The following is a 12,563-nucleotide window of genomic DNA, read 5'->3' as shown; positions in this document are numbered from 1 at the left end:
GTATCGAGCCAGACACCCCCATCACTTCTGAGTGTGAAACTATGACCACGTCCTGCACACCAAGCTTTGCCTGATCTCCATTGAGCAGACAGGCCTTGCCCCACCTAGAGTGGGAAGACGATGTGCATACCATTCATAGCCCTGTAGCATGACCTGCAAAGCCCCAGGCCTGCCTTAATCTCTCACCCCGACTAAGTGGTCCATGGAAACTGCCTTTAATCTCTCAACCAGATCTCTTTTCCCCAGCCCAGGGACTATGACTGTCTTTCACTCAGCTCTCCGGTTCCTTCAGGACTGGCCTCAAGACCGTTTCCCCTCCATGACTCTCTGTGCAACCCTTCCCTCGCGTGCCAAACTAACCCCGCCTCATGACACAACTTCCTACTCTAGAGTCATAAGAAACATAAGAAATAGGAACAGGAGTAGACCATTTGGCCCCTCGAGCCTGTTCTGCCATTCAATAAGATCATAGCTGATCTGTGTACATCCCCTCGCATTCATGCAATCGGAATACCACCCGCCCACCCCCCTTTCTGTGTCTGTGTTCCATAGTTCCATGTCAGGTTTCAGCTTTCCCACCCCCAATCTTCCCTCTGCCTGCCATCGTGCCCCCCCCCACCCCTTAAACACCACCATATCCCCTTCACCCTTGTGTCTTAGTCTTTTTCTCTGCCCCTCCCTCTCTAACCCCATCATGTTCACTTCACCCTCTTGTCTCAGTCATCTGTTTCTCCTCCAACCCCAGTTGCATGCTGGTCTCTGTTTTAGAGTGCAGCCCTGCCTGAGGCCCATAGCACACAATGCTGTCATCCCGGACTAACCCAGCACCCACTGTGAGCAGTTCAGCTCAACACCCAAGGCACCCACTGTGAGCAGCCCAGCTCAACACCTGTGGCACCTACAGTGAGTGGCCTAAGCATAAACCCCCGCCAGTGTGTGCTTATACTAGCATCGCTGAGGACTCGGAGCAGCGCTGTTGCAGTTAGGCTCTGAATGTTGCACTCACCTCGAAGCGACAAGTGAAGTGAGGGTGGACTGCTGTACACCACTTATGTACGCTCGTGAATGAGACCGGTCTAATTGCCCACAGTTGTGGCACGTAATTAGGAGGGGGAACGTGATTCTGGCGAGTTGCGTTTTTAATGAGTATTCATGACATGCTAGTGCATGCAGATGGGGTTCCCATCAAGGGTCAGCGGGAAATACGACCTGCACGCAGCCCATCATGAAAGTGGTGAGGGGAAAATTCAGACTTGTTTTCCTGCTGGCTGGTTTCTGACTTTTGGCCTCTCTCCGAATTTTCTGCTCCTGCCCGCCATGAAACCCGCTGTTGATGGGAGCAGGAAATTTCATCCACAATATTAGTCAGGAGCTGGTAGTCTCCATAAAACAAACCACTTAACGCATCATCCAACATTTACAGACCAGATTGTGTATATACTTGTAAACTCATTCTGCTACTATGGGTATTTACATCCATTTGGTCTAAGGCCAAAAGATAGACTCCCAGTTGCCCTAACTCACTGTGGCAAGCCTTGAATTTTACAGCTGTTTCCACTGTTTTTTTTATTTGTTCATTGGATGTGGGCATTGCTAGCCAGGCTCTGGGGACCCGGGTTCGAATCCCACCATGGCAGATGGTGGAATGTGAATTCAATAAAAACCTGGAATTATAAGTCTAATGATGACCATAAAACCATTGTCGATTGTTGTAAAAACCCACCTGGTTCACTAATGTCCTTTACGGAAGGAAATCTGCTGTCCTTACCTGGTCTGGCCCACATGTGACCCCAGACATACAGCAATGAGGTTGACTCTTAAGTGCTCTCTGAGCAAGGGCAATTAGGGATGGGCAATAAAATGCTGGCCTAGCCAGTGATGCTCACATCCCATAAATGAATAAAAAAAGGCCAGCATTTATTACCCTAGAGGGCATTTAAGAGTCAACCACTCTGCTATGGGTCACATGTAGGCCAGACCAGGAAAGTAAAGCAGATTTGCTTCCCTAAAGTGCATTAGTGAACCAGATGGGTTTTTACAACAATGGCTTTATGGTTATCTTTAGACATTTAATTCCTGATTTTTATTGAAGCCAAATTCCACCATCTGCCATGGTGGGATTTGAACTGGGATCCCTAAAGCATTTACCCTAGATCTCGGGATTATTACTCCAATGACACTACCACTACGCCATCATCTCCCTCATTTATTTACTTTCTCTAAACTTCTGACCTCCAAAATATTCTCTCTTTATATTCCTCCATCTTTGGTTATATAAATTTATGTAAACATAAATGCAGAATAAATTTCTGGAGCCTTCAGCTGTCTGCACCTTGCTGTCTGCAGTTTCCTCTGTTAACCTCCTTTTTACAAAATATTCTCTAACATTCAGTCAACACTTGTGACCTCTCTTTGTTTTGGTGTCTGTTTTCGATATGGCTATTAGTGAAGTGCCTTGGGACATTCCTTATAGTAAAGGCACTATCATTTCTGTGTATAGCTTGTACAATTTAAATGTCATATTTCTGTTTTAGAACTTACAATACAGGTAATCTTATGGATGATCTGAAGATCCTGTACCGCACAGCTGGACAAAAAGGAATGGGTGTGGCATTCATATTTACAGACAACGAAATAAAGGATGAGTCCTTCTTGGAATACATGAACAACGTTCTAGCCTCAGGTGAGGTCTCAAACCTCTTTGCTCGAGATGAAATTGATGAAATTACCCAAGACTTAATTCCAGTAATGAAAAAAGAGTATCCAAGACGGCCACCAACTGTTGAAAATCTCTATGATTACTTCCTTTCACGAGTACGCAGTAATCTGCATGTAATTCTTTGTTTTTCTCCTGTTGGAGAGAAATTCCGGACTCGTGCATTGAAATTTCCTGGTCTAATCTCTGGTTGCACCATGGACTGGTTTCAACGTTGGCCCAAAGATGCTCTTGTTGCAGTCGCTCAACATTTCCTAGCTTCATATAGAATAGAGTGCACACCACAAGTTAAGCAGAGTGTTGTGAACACTATGGGAACATTTCAAGATACTGTGGCAGAGAAATGTGTTGAATACTTCGAACGATTTAGGCGTCAGACCTATGTGACTCCCAAGTCTTACTTATCTTTTATTGGAGGCTACAAAACTATCTATGGAGAGAAGTTTGCTTACGTGGAAATGCTGTCTAACAGAATGAAGACAGGTACAGACTTATCTATTTAATTAGTGTGCCACTGCTCATGTTCTGTAATTATCTACAAATAGTCAATTCTGCATTTATCTGTGTGCTGCAGTTTAGTTACTTACTTGTGTTTTCTTTTATTGATTCAGAAAATTAATAAGGGGAGCCTGAAGTGTTTCAATAATTCAGTCATTAATTAAACTGCAGGGCATATTAAGAAAACCAGTTAATTTGTTCTGCAGGTAAAAGAAAATGTCTAACATTGTGTGTACCAGTCTTCCCTATTAAATAAATGCAAAGGTGACTGCTAACAACCTCATGCAGTTGGATGACATTCAGAAGAGGCATTCACCTGAAGGTTATATCAATCAATCATTGTAAACAATAGAAATAAACGCAACAAGGGATGACCAACTGTGGAATCGGTTTGTTGGGGCCAATAAGGTTCACCAATGATTATATTTGCTGCCTCATAATTTATGTTCACCTTACAGGTTATTAGGGAGGTGTCAGCTGTGGCTCAGTTCATAGCACCCTCGCCTTTGAATCAGAGGGTTGTGGGTTCATGTCCCACTCCCGGAAACCAAGAACTGTGATTGTACTCGAAAGAGTTGCAATCTGTGACTGTTGATAACTCGAAATAATTTTTTTTGCAGGTTATTAGGGAGGTGTCAGCTGTGGCTCAGTTCATAGCACCCTCGCCTTTGAATCAGAGGGTTGTGGGTTCATGTCCCACTCCCGGAAACCAAGAACTATGATTGTACTCGAAAGAGTTGCAGGTTATTAGAAGGATGTTACTTTAATTGAATTTTGAGAAAATACTAATGGGGGAACAAATCAGATTTTGAATCAAGCCTAGTGAATATAGGATTTGAGCTGGTTCAGAACACTGGGCAGTATCTTTATTGTTATCATGGTGACTGAACTGCTCACTGATGATTGCCAATAAGTAACCTTTGTTCTGTAAAGCAAGTCACCAACTTTCTTACATTCATCAGGAGACATACATCATATCACAATTTCAGTCTCAGTTCTGTGATCTCATGCCCACATGAACCATGGTGCGCTTGCACTAAACAATAAGAAAAACCAAAAGAAGTTTGGATATGAGGTTATTCCAGTGTTTAATAGAGTAGTAAAAGCCTCCCATTAACATTTTCGAGTTCTAGTTTTAATAGTATACCACAGCATGGTAATTGTAAGAGGAAAAATATTTTACAGCTAGAAGAGCTGGATGGCATGTAGAATGATAAAGAGAGGAAAGGAAGAGAGAGATGGACAAAAGAAGAAGAAAAGTAGAAAAAAAAGTGCATCAATTCCACGCGGTTGTTTCTTGCATACTTTGTGATATACAGATTAGCACTTTTATTAATATTTTTGTACTTAGCCTGTAGTGATGCCTCAGGTTTATGGCTCACAAATGAAAATCTTACTCCTAGGATATGCCTGATATTAACCCTCTTTTGTAAGGAGAATCACCATTGGTGTCTCTGCAGAACAAATTTAAATTCAGAGATGTGCTCACGTACACACAAAATGCCAACTGTCACCATTCAGTATATTACGCTAATTAGAAAGGATAATTCGTATCAGGAAACAATTCCTTGGCCTTATGTATTTTTACCATCTCTTGCAGTTCATCTTGTCTTTGAATGCTGTCCTTTGCCTCTGCCTAGGGAAAAATGGAGCATGGGAGGGTGTGTATGGGGGTGCTGGGTGGGCTATTGATCTACTCTCCATGCCTTAGCTAAGGTTGCTCCAAGCAGACCACTACAGATCTGTAGGAGCAGTCTGGGGTGAATTCTTCCCCATTTTTCCCTTCCTTTATGCATAAGTTCATTGTCTTCTAGTTACCTCATCTCCTGAATTAAAGAACATTAAAATGGAAATATTGGGAATGAAAGTCAACCATTTCTGGGCAGGAAACAAGGGATCATGATCATGATTTGGAGTAACACCATGCAGAGTGAAGCCAACTTCTATTTGTATGCTAGCTACACCAACCATCAACCTTGAGCCCACAAATGCAACCATGCTGCTTGCCCAACACCTAGACCGAGATTTTCATGGAGTCATGGAGACTCCGTGCCTTATCCAAAATGGTGTGGGGACCCTAGATCAGGAGGCCCCACCCCCACTTCCTATTTTCGCCAGGCGGGGAATGGGATTGGGACATAACTCACATATGCAGGAAACCCAAACTCAGCAGGGCCATTTGAACTCAGTGCTGAGTTCATATACACCCCATTTTGACTGGGGCAAAGGTGTTATCCCGCAGTGTGGGCATACAATTTTTTTTAGAGTAGACATAAATGCTCGTAAAGGGTGGATAACATCTGTAGAACTGTCAAGTTGCAAAATAATTTAAATCCGTTGACCGTTAAAGCTTGGGAATAAAACAGTATGCCTGTGTCTCAGAGTTGAACAAATGGTGCTTACAGTTCCTGTGGCAGTTTGCTGGATAAAGCCCAGATTCTTGTTCCCAAGTCAAGTGCGCAGAGCAGGGAAATTTTCCAGCTCATCGCACCCATCTCCCGAAAATGTGCCCCAAATTGTGGGATTTTCGTTCCAGGGGTGGGGGGCAGGAGTCAGGTCCACTGCAGCCAGAAACAGTTTGGAGGTGGGTACAGGGGTCGCAAGTGCCAAGGCGGGATGGTTACAAAGCCCACCTTGGTTTCCTGGGGTTTTGCCCCACTTGTTTTATTTAATATTAGCTCTAGCCCTCACCCCTCACACCCCGTGAACCCCCACTCTCCCCCCATGCCCCATCCATACCAACTCATGCCAACCCATGCCTCCCATCCACCTACAATGGTCCTTCACACCTTTCATGCCAATCCATGCCAATCCCCATGGCTCTTTATAGTCCCTAAGCTAACTTTGGCCAACTGTTTGTTTATTTAACCCTAAGGGCTAAAACTATAACATTATTACTGCTTACCTGCTTCCACAGCCTGTCATTATCATCGTGGGGGCTTTTAAGTCACAGCTTGATTGACAGCGCCAAAAAGTTATGAAGAGTTTAACTGGCTTTGATCTGCACTTATGAATACAAATGTTTGTTTTAATAAGGGATTAAGTACTTGAGGGAATTTCAATGTATTGAATGGACTTTTATTATTGAGAATGTTTTTGTATGTAGTGACATCTGTAATAGATACTTAGAGCTTTATTTTATTTCATTTCAGCATGGCTCCTGAGGTCTGCACATAGTGGATACTGGATGAATTAGTGTGGAGGGGTGTAAGGGCAAAGGGTAGTGGGCGGAGGGCATGGATTGACATGAGCTGGCACTGAGTTGGCATGGGGGCTATAAGAAGCCATGGAGATGAGTGGGGGGTATGGATTGGCATGAAAGGTATGAGGGGCCATTGGAGGTAGGAAGGAGGCATGGGTTGGCATGAGTTGGTATGGATGGGGCATCAGGAGTCGGTGGGGCGGGGGGGGTGGCAGGGTGTGAGGGGGTCAGAGCTAGAGCTAATATGGAATAAAACAAGTGGGATGAAGTCCCAGAAAGCCAAGGCAACATTTTAACCAGCTCACCTTGGCACTCGCAGCCTTTGTGCCCGCCTCTGAACTGTTTCCGGGGGGAAGGAGGGGGTGGACCCAACTCCAGCACACCACTTCCCGACCCCCGGAAAGAAAATCCCACAATTTGGGGCATATTTTCCCAAGGTGGGTGCAGTGAGCCAAAAAATTTCCCAACTCTGGCGCACCTGCCTTGGGAACAGAAATCTGGGATTTAGCCTTGGATCAGCAAAAACTTTTCTTTCACTTAATATTGAAAGATCAAAACCATCCTATTTAAACCACAGGTACAGTCAGACTGGGCTTCAGTTGACTGTCTTAGCCACAGGATGACAACTCTCATTGCCCCCTCGATGCTCCACTGAAGGTTCAGCCTAGATTATGTTATCATTTCCCAGAATGGGGTTTGAAGCCACTTTATTCTGACCCACAATGAGAACGCTATCAACTGGGCCAAGCTGATATGAGTGCAATGTAAAATGAATCAAAATTTTGTGGCATATACATTTGCAGGCTGCCCACTGGATTTTATGAGCCTCCCCATCTTCAAACTGGCTGGTGGGGTGGGGTAGTGCGGGGGGGAAACATCCATCCCAATCTGTGTATGTAAGTCCAAATATAGGACCCTATATCACAGGTACAATTCAAGCAGACTCTTGGTTCTGTACATTACCTAGCATACAGCTAGCTATTTAAAAAGAATAGAATGCAGTAACTGCATGGTGGTATTTACCCAAGGAACCCATTATACTGCTCCCTAACACCTTGGCCAGGATTTTACGGCCCTGCCATGGCGTGTCTCCCCCAGCAGATGCGGTGAGCCATTTAAATCTGCATTCAGTTCAGTGGGACTGTAATATCCTGCCGGGCGGGAGGGGCCATAAAATCCTGGCCTTTAAAATGTACCATGTCAATATAACTCTTAAAGAAATATGACTTTTAATGTTCTGACTTAGTTTGTCATTTTATTTGAGGAGAACTGCTCTTGTTTCCTGTTGAATTTTTATCCCACTTCTAGGTCTGGCAAAGCTAATGGAAGCCGAGGTGTCAGTAAATGAACTGTCCAAAGAACTTGTGATTAAGGAAAAAGACTTGGCAATCGCTTCAAACAAAGCAAATGAAGTTCTGGAGGAAGTGACTTTAAAGGCCCAGGCTGCTGAAATTGTTAAAACGCAGGTTCAAAAAGTGAAAGACAAAGCTCAGATCATCGTAGATGAGATTGCGGCCGACAAAGCTGTTGCCGAAACAAAACTGAAAGCAGCTAAGCCTGCTTTGGAAGAGGCTGAAGCAGCTTTACAGGTCTGTATGCTAACAATGTATATAAATGCATTTTGTACATTTAACCTGAAGAGGAGATGTTACACTCTCCAATCTCGCAATGACCAAACGAGACTCAGGCTTCCTTTTAACTGGTTTTATTCAAGCATATGCAAGGGAGCCACAATCATTCCTAAGAATGAAGACCCGGCTCCCAGCTTGATTACATTTCACTACTTCTGTACCTTTTCTTATCGTAACACATTTGAGTACATTTGAATACATCCAATTGGTAACCGACACACGGCTCCATACTATCTCTATCCTACTGAGTACATAAACATGTGATTTTGCTAACCAATTATTCTAAAGGATGTATACATAATTATATTATCCAATCAAAGTTAAAACACGTACACAAGGACCTTGGTTCTTACAACTCAAGACTGTTTGTGTTTCATCAAAGCCTCCTCTTTGTCCATTGTTCATCTTCCCTTATCTAAGCTAAAACCATTTTGTCCCTTCCCTTGTCTGAGAGAGGAGCACACTTAATCTAATTTATGTCATACTTTATCTCCAGCCTGGCTCTCAAGGCTGTGCAATGTCCATCTGGTTTTCCTCAACTGTTAATAAGTTTAGCATCAATGTCTGCCTGGAGATTTAAGTGTGATCAGCAAATTCTTACTGTGTTTTCTTTTAATATATTTAATTTCCCCCTAACAAACCCATAAGATTTACCACTTCTGAGCAGGAAAGATGAAGAATTTAAATGGCTACTTACTAGACAGGTGTTAGACCATGAGTTGGTTTCTAATCGTCCATTCTAAGTTGCCCTATTTCAATAGCCACTATAAGATAATGCTGTTGATTTTGGCACTTTTGTCTCTGGGATGAACAAAGGCAGTAATGGTTCTTACTGTCCCTTTTCCTGTCACCAGATATTTATCAGGCTACTATTAACGGAGTTATCTTAGCACACCACTCATTGCTTATGTTGGGAACCTGTTACAATGGCCAGGATTTTACAGCCCCTCCCACCCGGCGGGATATTACCATCCTGCTGAACTGAATGCAGATTTAAATGGCTTGCCGCATCCGCCAGGGGAGACAAACCGCGGCGGGGCTGTAAAATCCTGGCCAATGTGTGTGTTTGGGGTGGGAGGAGGAATTCAATAGCAATATGGACTTAATGAATCAAATTACTTGGTATCCAGAGTTCATAGATCAATGCCAGAATTTTAGTGTAACTGCAATCTTCTGCTTGTATTTTGGGTTATTTATTTATAAAAACACGTAAAATTGACAGCATTGAAATGTAAGGAGAACGCACAAAGTATATTGGAGAGTAGGAGTAGAATAATTTCAGAATTATTTTCTAATTACTTTCTAATGCTTTCTAATTTCCAAAAGTTTCATTGGTCTAGTCATATTTATAATTATTATTTGCAGGTTCAGGCAATTAAATATTGGGAATAGGGTAGCCATTGTTTTTGCTCACTGCTCCAAACTCCATTCCCAAATGTTTGCCTCCATCCTTCTCCCTGACAACAATCTGAGACTAAAACAATCTGTTCTCAACTTTGACATCATGTTTGACCCCAAGTTGAGCTTGCGACGATATATTCCTGCCATCACCATGGCCGCCTATTTTCACCTCTGTAATATTGCCTGTCTTCACCCTTGTCACAATTCATTTGCTGCTGAAACCCTTTTTCATGTCTTTATTACCTCTAGATTTGACTATACCCACACACTTTTTGTTGGTCTCCCATATTCTACCCTACATAAACTTGAGGTCATTCAAAACTCTGCTGCCTCTGTACTAACTTGCACCAAGTCACTTACTGTGCTTGCTGGGCTCTTGGTCAAGTAATATCTTGATTTTAAAATGTCCATCCTTGTTTTCAAATCCTTCTGTGGCATTTCCCCTCCCTACCCCAGTAATATCCTCTCACCCCAAAACCCTTGGAGAAATCTGTACTCATCTAGTTCTGGCCTCTTGAGCATTCCTGATTTTAATTGATCGATCATTGGTGGCTGTGTCTTCAGTTGCATATGACCTAAGCTCTAGAATTCTCTCCCTACACTTCTCTGCCTCTACCACACTTTCCTCCTTTAAGGCATTCCTTAAAACCTACATTGTTGACCCTGCCTTTGGTCACCTGCCTAATGGGTTGGATTTTCGCAGAGTTGGGATGACTTGGAAGCCCTTTAAAATGGTGGCTTGGACCCAGTTCCAGGATACTCGACCCCATTCCTGGGGTTTTCGGGAGTGCTTTTTTAAAATTCATTCATGGCACGTGGGCTTCGCTGTCTAGGCCAGCATATATTGCCCATCCATAATTGCCCTTGAAAAGGTGATGGTGAGCTGCCTTCCTTAACCGCTGCAGTCCATGTGGCAAAGGTACACCCACTGTGCTGTTAGGAAGGGAGTTCCAGGATTTTGACTCAGCGACAGTGAAGGAATGGCAATATATTTTCAAGTCAGGATGGTGAGTGACCTAGAGGGGAACTCCCAGGTGGTGGTGTTCCCATGTGTCTTCTGGCCTTGTCCTTCTAGATGGTAGTGGTCATGGGTTTGGAAGGTGCTGACTAAAGAGCTTTGGTGAGTTCTTGCAGTGCATCTTGAAGATGGTACACACTGCTGCTACTGTGCGTCAGTGATGGAGGGAGTGAATGTTTGTGGATGGGATGCCAATCAAGCGGGCTGTTTTGTCCAGAATGTGTCAAGCTTCTTGAGTTGTCGGAACTGTACTCATCCAGGCAAGTGGAGAATATTCCATCACCCTCCTGACTTGAGCCTTGTAGATGGTGGACAGGCTCTGGGGAGTCAGGAGGCGTGTTACTCACCACACGATTCTTAGCCTTTGACGTGCTTATAGTCACAGTTATATGGCTAGTCCAATTCGGTCTCTGGTCAATGGTAACCCCCCAGGATGTTCTCTCTTGTTGGACATGGTCATTGCCTGGCACTTATGTGGCGCAAATGTTATTGCTAATTGTCAACTCAAGCCTGGTTGTTGTCCAGGTCTTGCTGCATTTGGACATGGACTGCTTCAGTACCTGAGGAGTTGCAAATGGTGCTGAACATTGTGTAATCATCAGCGAACATCTCCACTTCTGACCTAATGATGGAAGGAAGTTCATTGATGAAGCAGCTGAAGATGGTTGGGCCTAGGACACTAACCTGAGGAACTCCTGCCGTGATGTCCGGAGCTGAGATGTCTGACTTCCAACAACCACAACCATCTTCTTTTGTGCTAGGCATAACTCCAACCAGTGGAGAGTTTTGCCCCTGATTCCCATTGATTCCAGTTTTGTTAGGGCTTCTTGATGCCACCCTCGGCCAAATGTTGCCTTGATGTCAAGGGCAGTTACTCTTACCTCCCCTTTAATGGTGTGGCTGTGTTGGGTCAAATCCCTGCAACCTGCACTCCTGGCCTGACTGGCTCCATTATGGGGTTAATATGTCATAGCCTTCTGCAATTTTCATGAAGTCTGGCTAGGTTTTCAATTAGTTATGGTTCACAGTACCTCAGAGGTGTCATGAGCCATAGTTTGCATGAGGGCACCTTTTGAAAGATAAATTCAAAAGGTCCTACTCATGCCCCAAATGTCAAAGTATGTCTGCAAACAACCCTTATGGCACCTCATGCCCTCATTGCCAAGTTATTCCCCCAAATAATTCTTATGGCCCCTCATGCTCTCTATGTCAAGGTATGCCCCTCCATCTACCCATCATGCCCCCATTCTAAGCCATGCTCCTCGATCCACTCCCCATGGCTTCTCACGGCCACTATGCCAAGCTATGGCCCTCAGAGAGCCAGGGCTATAAATCAGGCAATGTTTTCTCTGGCACTCAGATGTTTTAGCGCTCTAATGGATGTCTGGGCCCTCATCCAAGAATCCATAATGAGCCCAGAAAACCATTAGTCTGTCACATTACCTTAGATGTATAATATTCTCAACTCTTTCACATTGCATACATCAATGTTCATACATACTCCATTAAGTCCATACTCAGCTGAAAACTTTATTAGGAAAGTGAATATGCTTTATGCGACATTGCTGAACAAAACAGTATTCTGTATGACACTAGGACCTGGCAATTCATGCCAATGGGTCACTTGGCCTAATTAAGAAAATTCTGTTTCAAGCTGAAAACAACAACTTATATTTATATAGCATCTTTAACATGATAAATTGTATCAAGGTACTTCACAGGTGCACTCTAAAACAAAATATGACACCAAGCCACATAAGGAGATAGAGGGCTGCATTTTCAATGCTTGCCATTTCAGCTGTTGAAACTTTCAAGGATCTGGATAATTGAATTTTTGCTGCCCTGTAGTAAAAGGACCTTTTTAGCTAATATAGTGAAAAATTATGAATGAATGAATTTTTTTTACACATCCTATTGCCACTATAGGGTTCATTAGTTCTATACAGGGTATAATGGGTCCATGGAGTTTGACATGGGGGCATGAGAGGTCATAGGGGTTTTTTGAGGGGCAGATACCTTGGCATAAGTGTCCATAGGGGTTGCTTAAGGGGCATACATTGGCACTGGGGGCATAGGGGCTATTAGGGTTGTTGTGAG

The 12,563-nt window shown here is 43.6% G+C and overlaps 1 protein-coding gene across 1 annotated transcript in view; it reads left to right on the top strand.

Moving 5' to 3' along the window:
- Positions 1-12,563, top strand: part of dnah5l (dynein, axonemal, heavy chain 5 like) — a 465,990-nt gene that overhangs the window by 268,521 nt on the left and 184,906 nt on the right. Inside the window, exons 56-57 of the mRNA XM_078535621.1 lie at positions 2,535-3,199; positions 7,725-8,005. Coding sequence (XP_078391747.1) covers positions 2,535-3,199; positions 7,725-8,005 — 946 coding nt within the window. The remainder of the gene's footprint in view (positions 1-2,534; positions 3,200-7,724; positions 8,006-12,563) is intronic.

The sequence above is a fragment of the Cetorhinus maximus genome, chromosome 3 (assembly GCF_964194155.1).
Source record: "Cetorhinus maximus chromosome 3, sCetMax3.hap1.1, whole genome shotgun sequence".
NCBI lineage: Eukaryota > Metazoa > Chordata > Chondrichthyes > Lamniformes > Cetorhinidae > Cetorhinus > Cetorhinus maximus.
The sequence above is the reverse complement of the archived record's forward strand: the minus strand, read 5'-3'. Positions and strand labels throughout refer to the sequence as shown.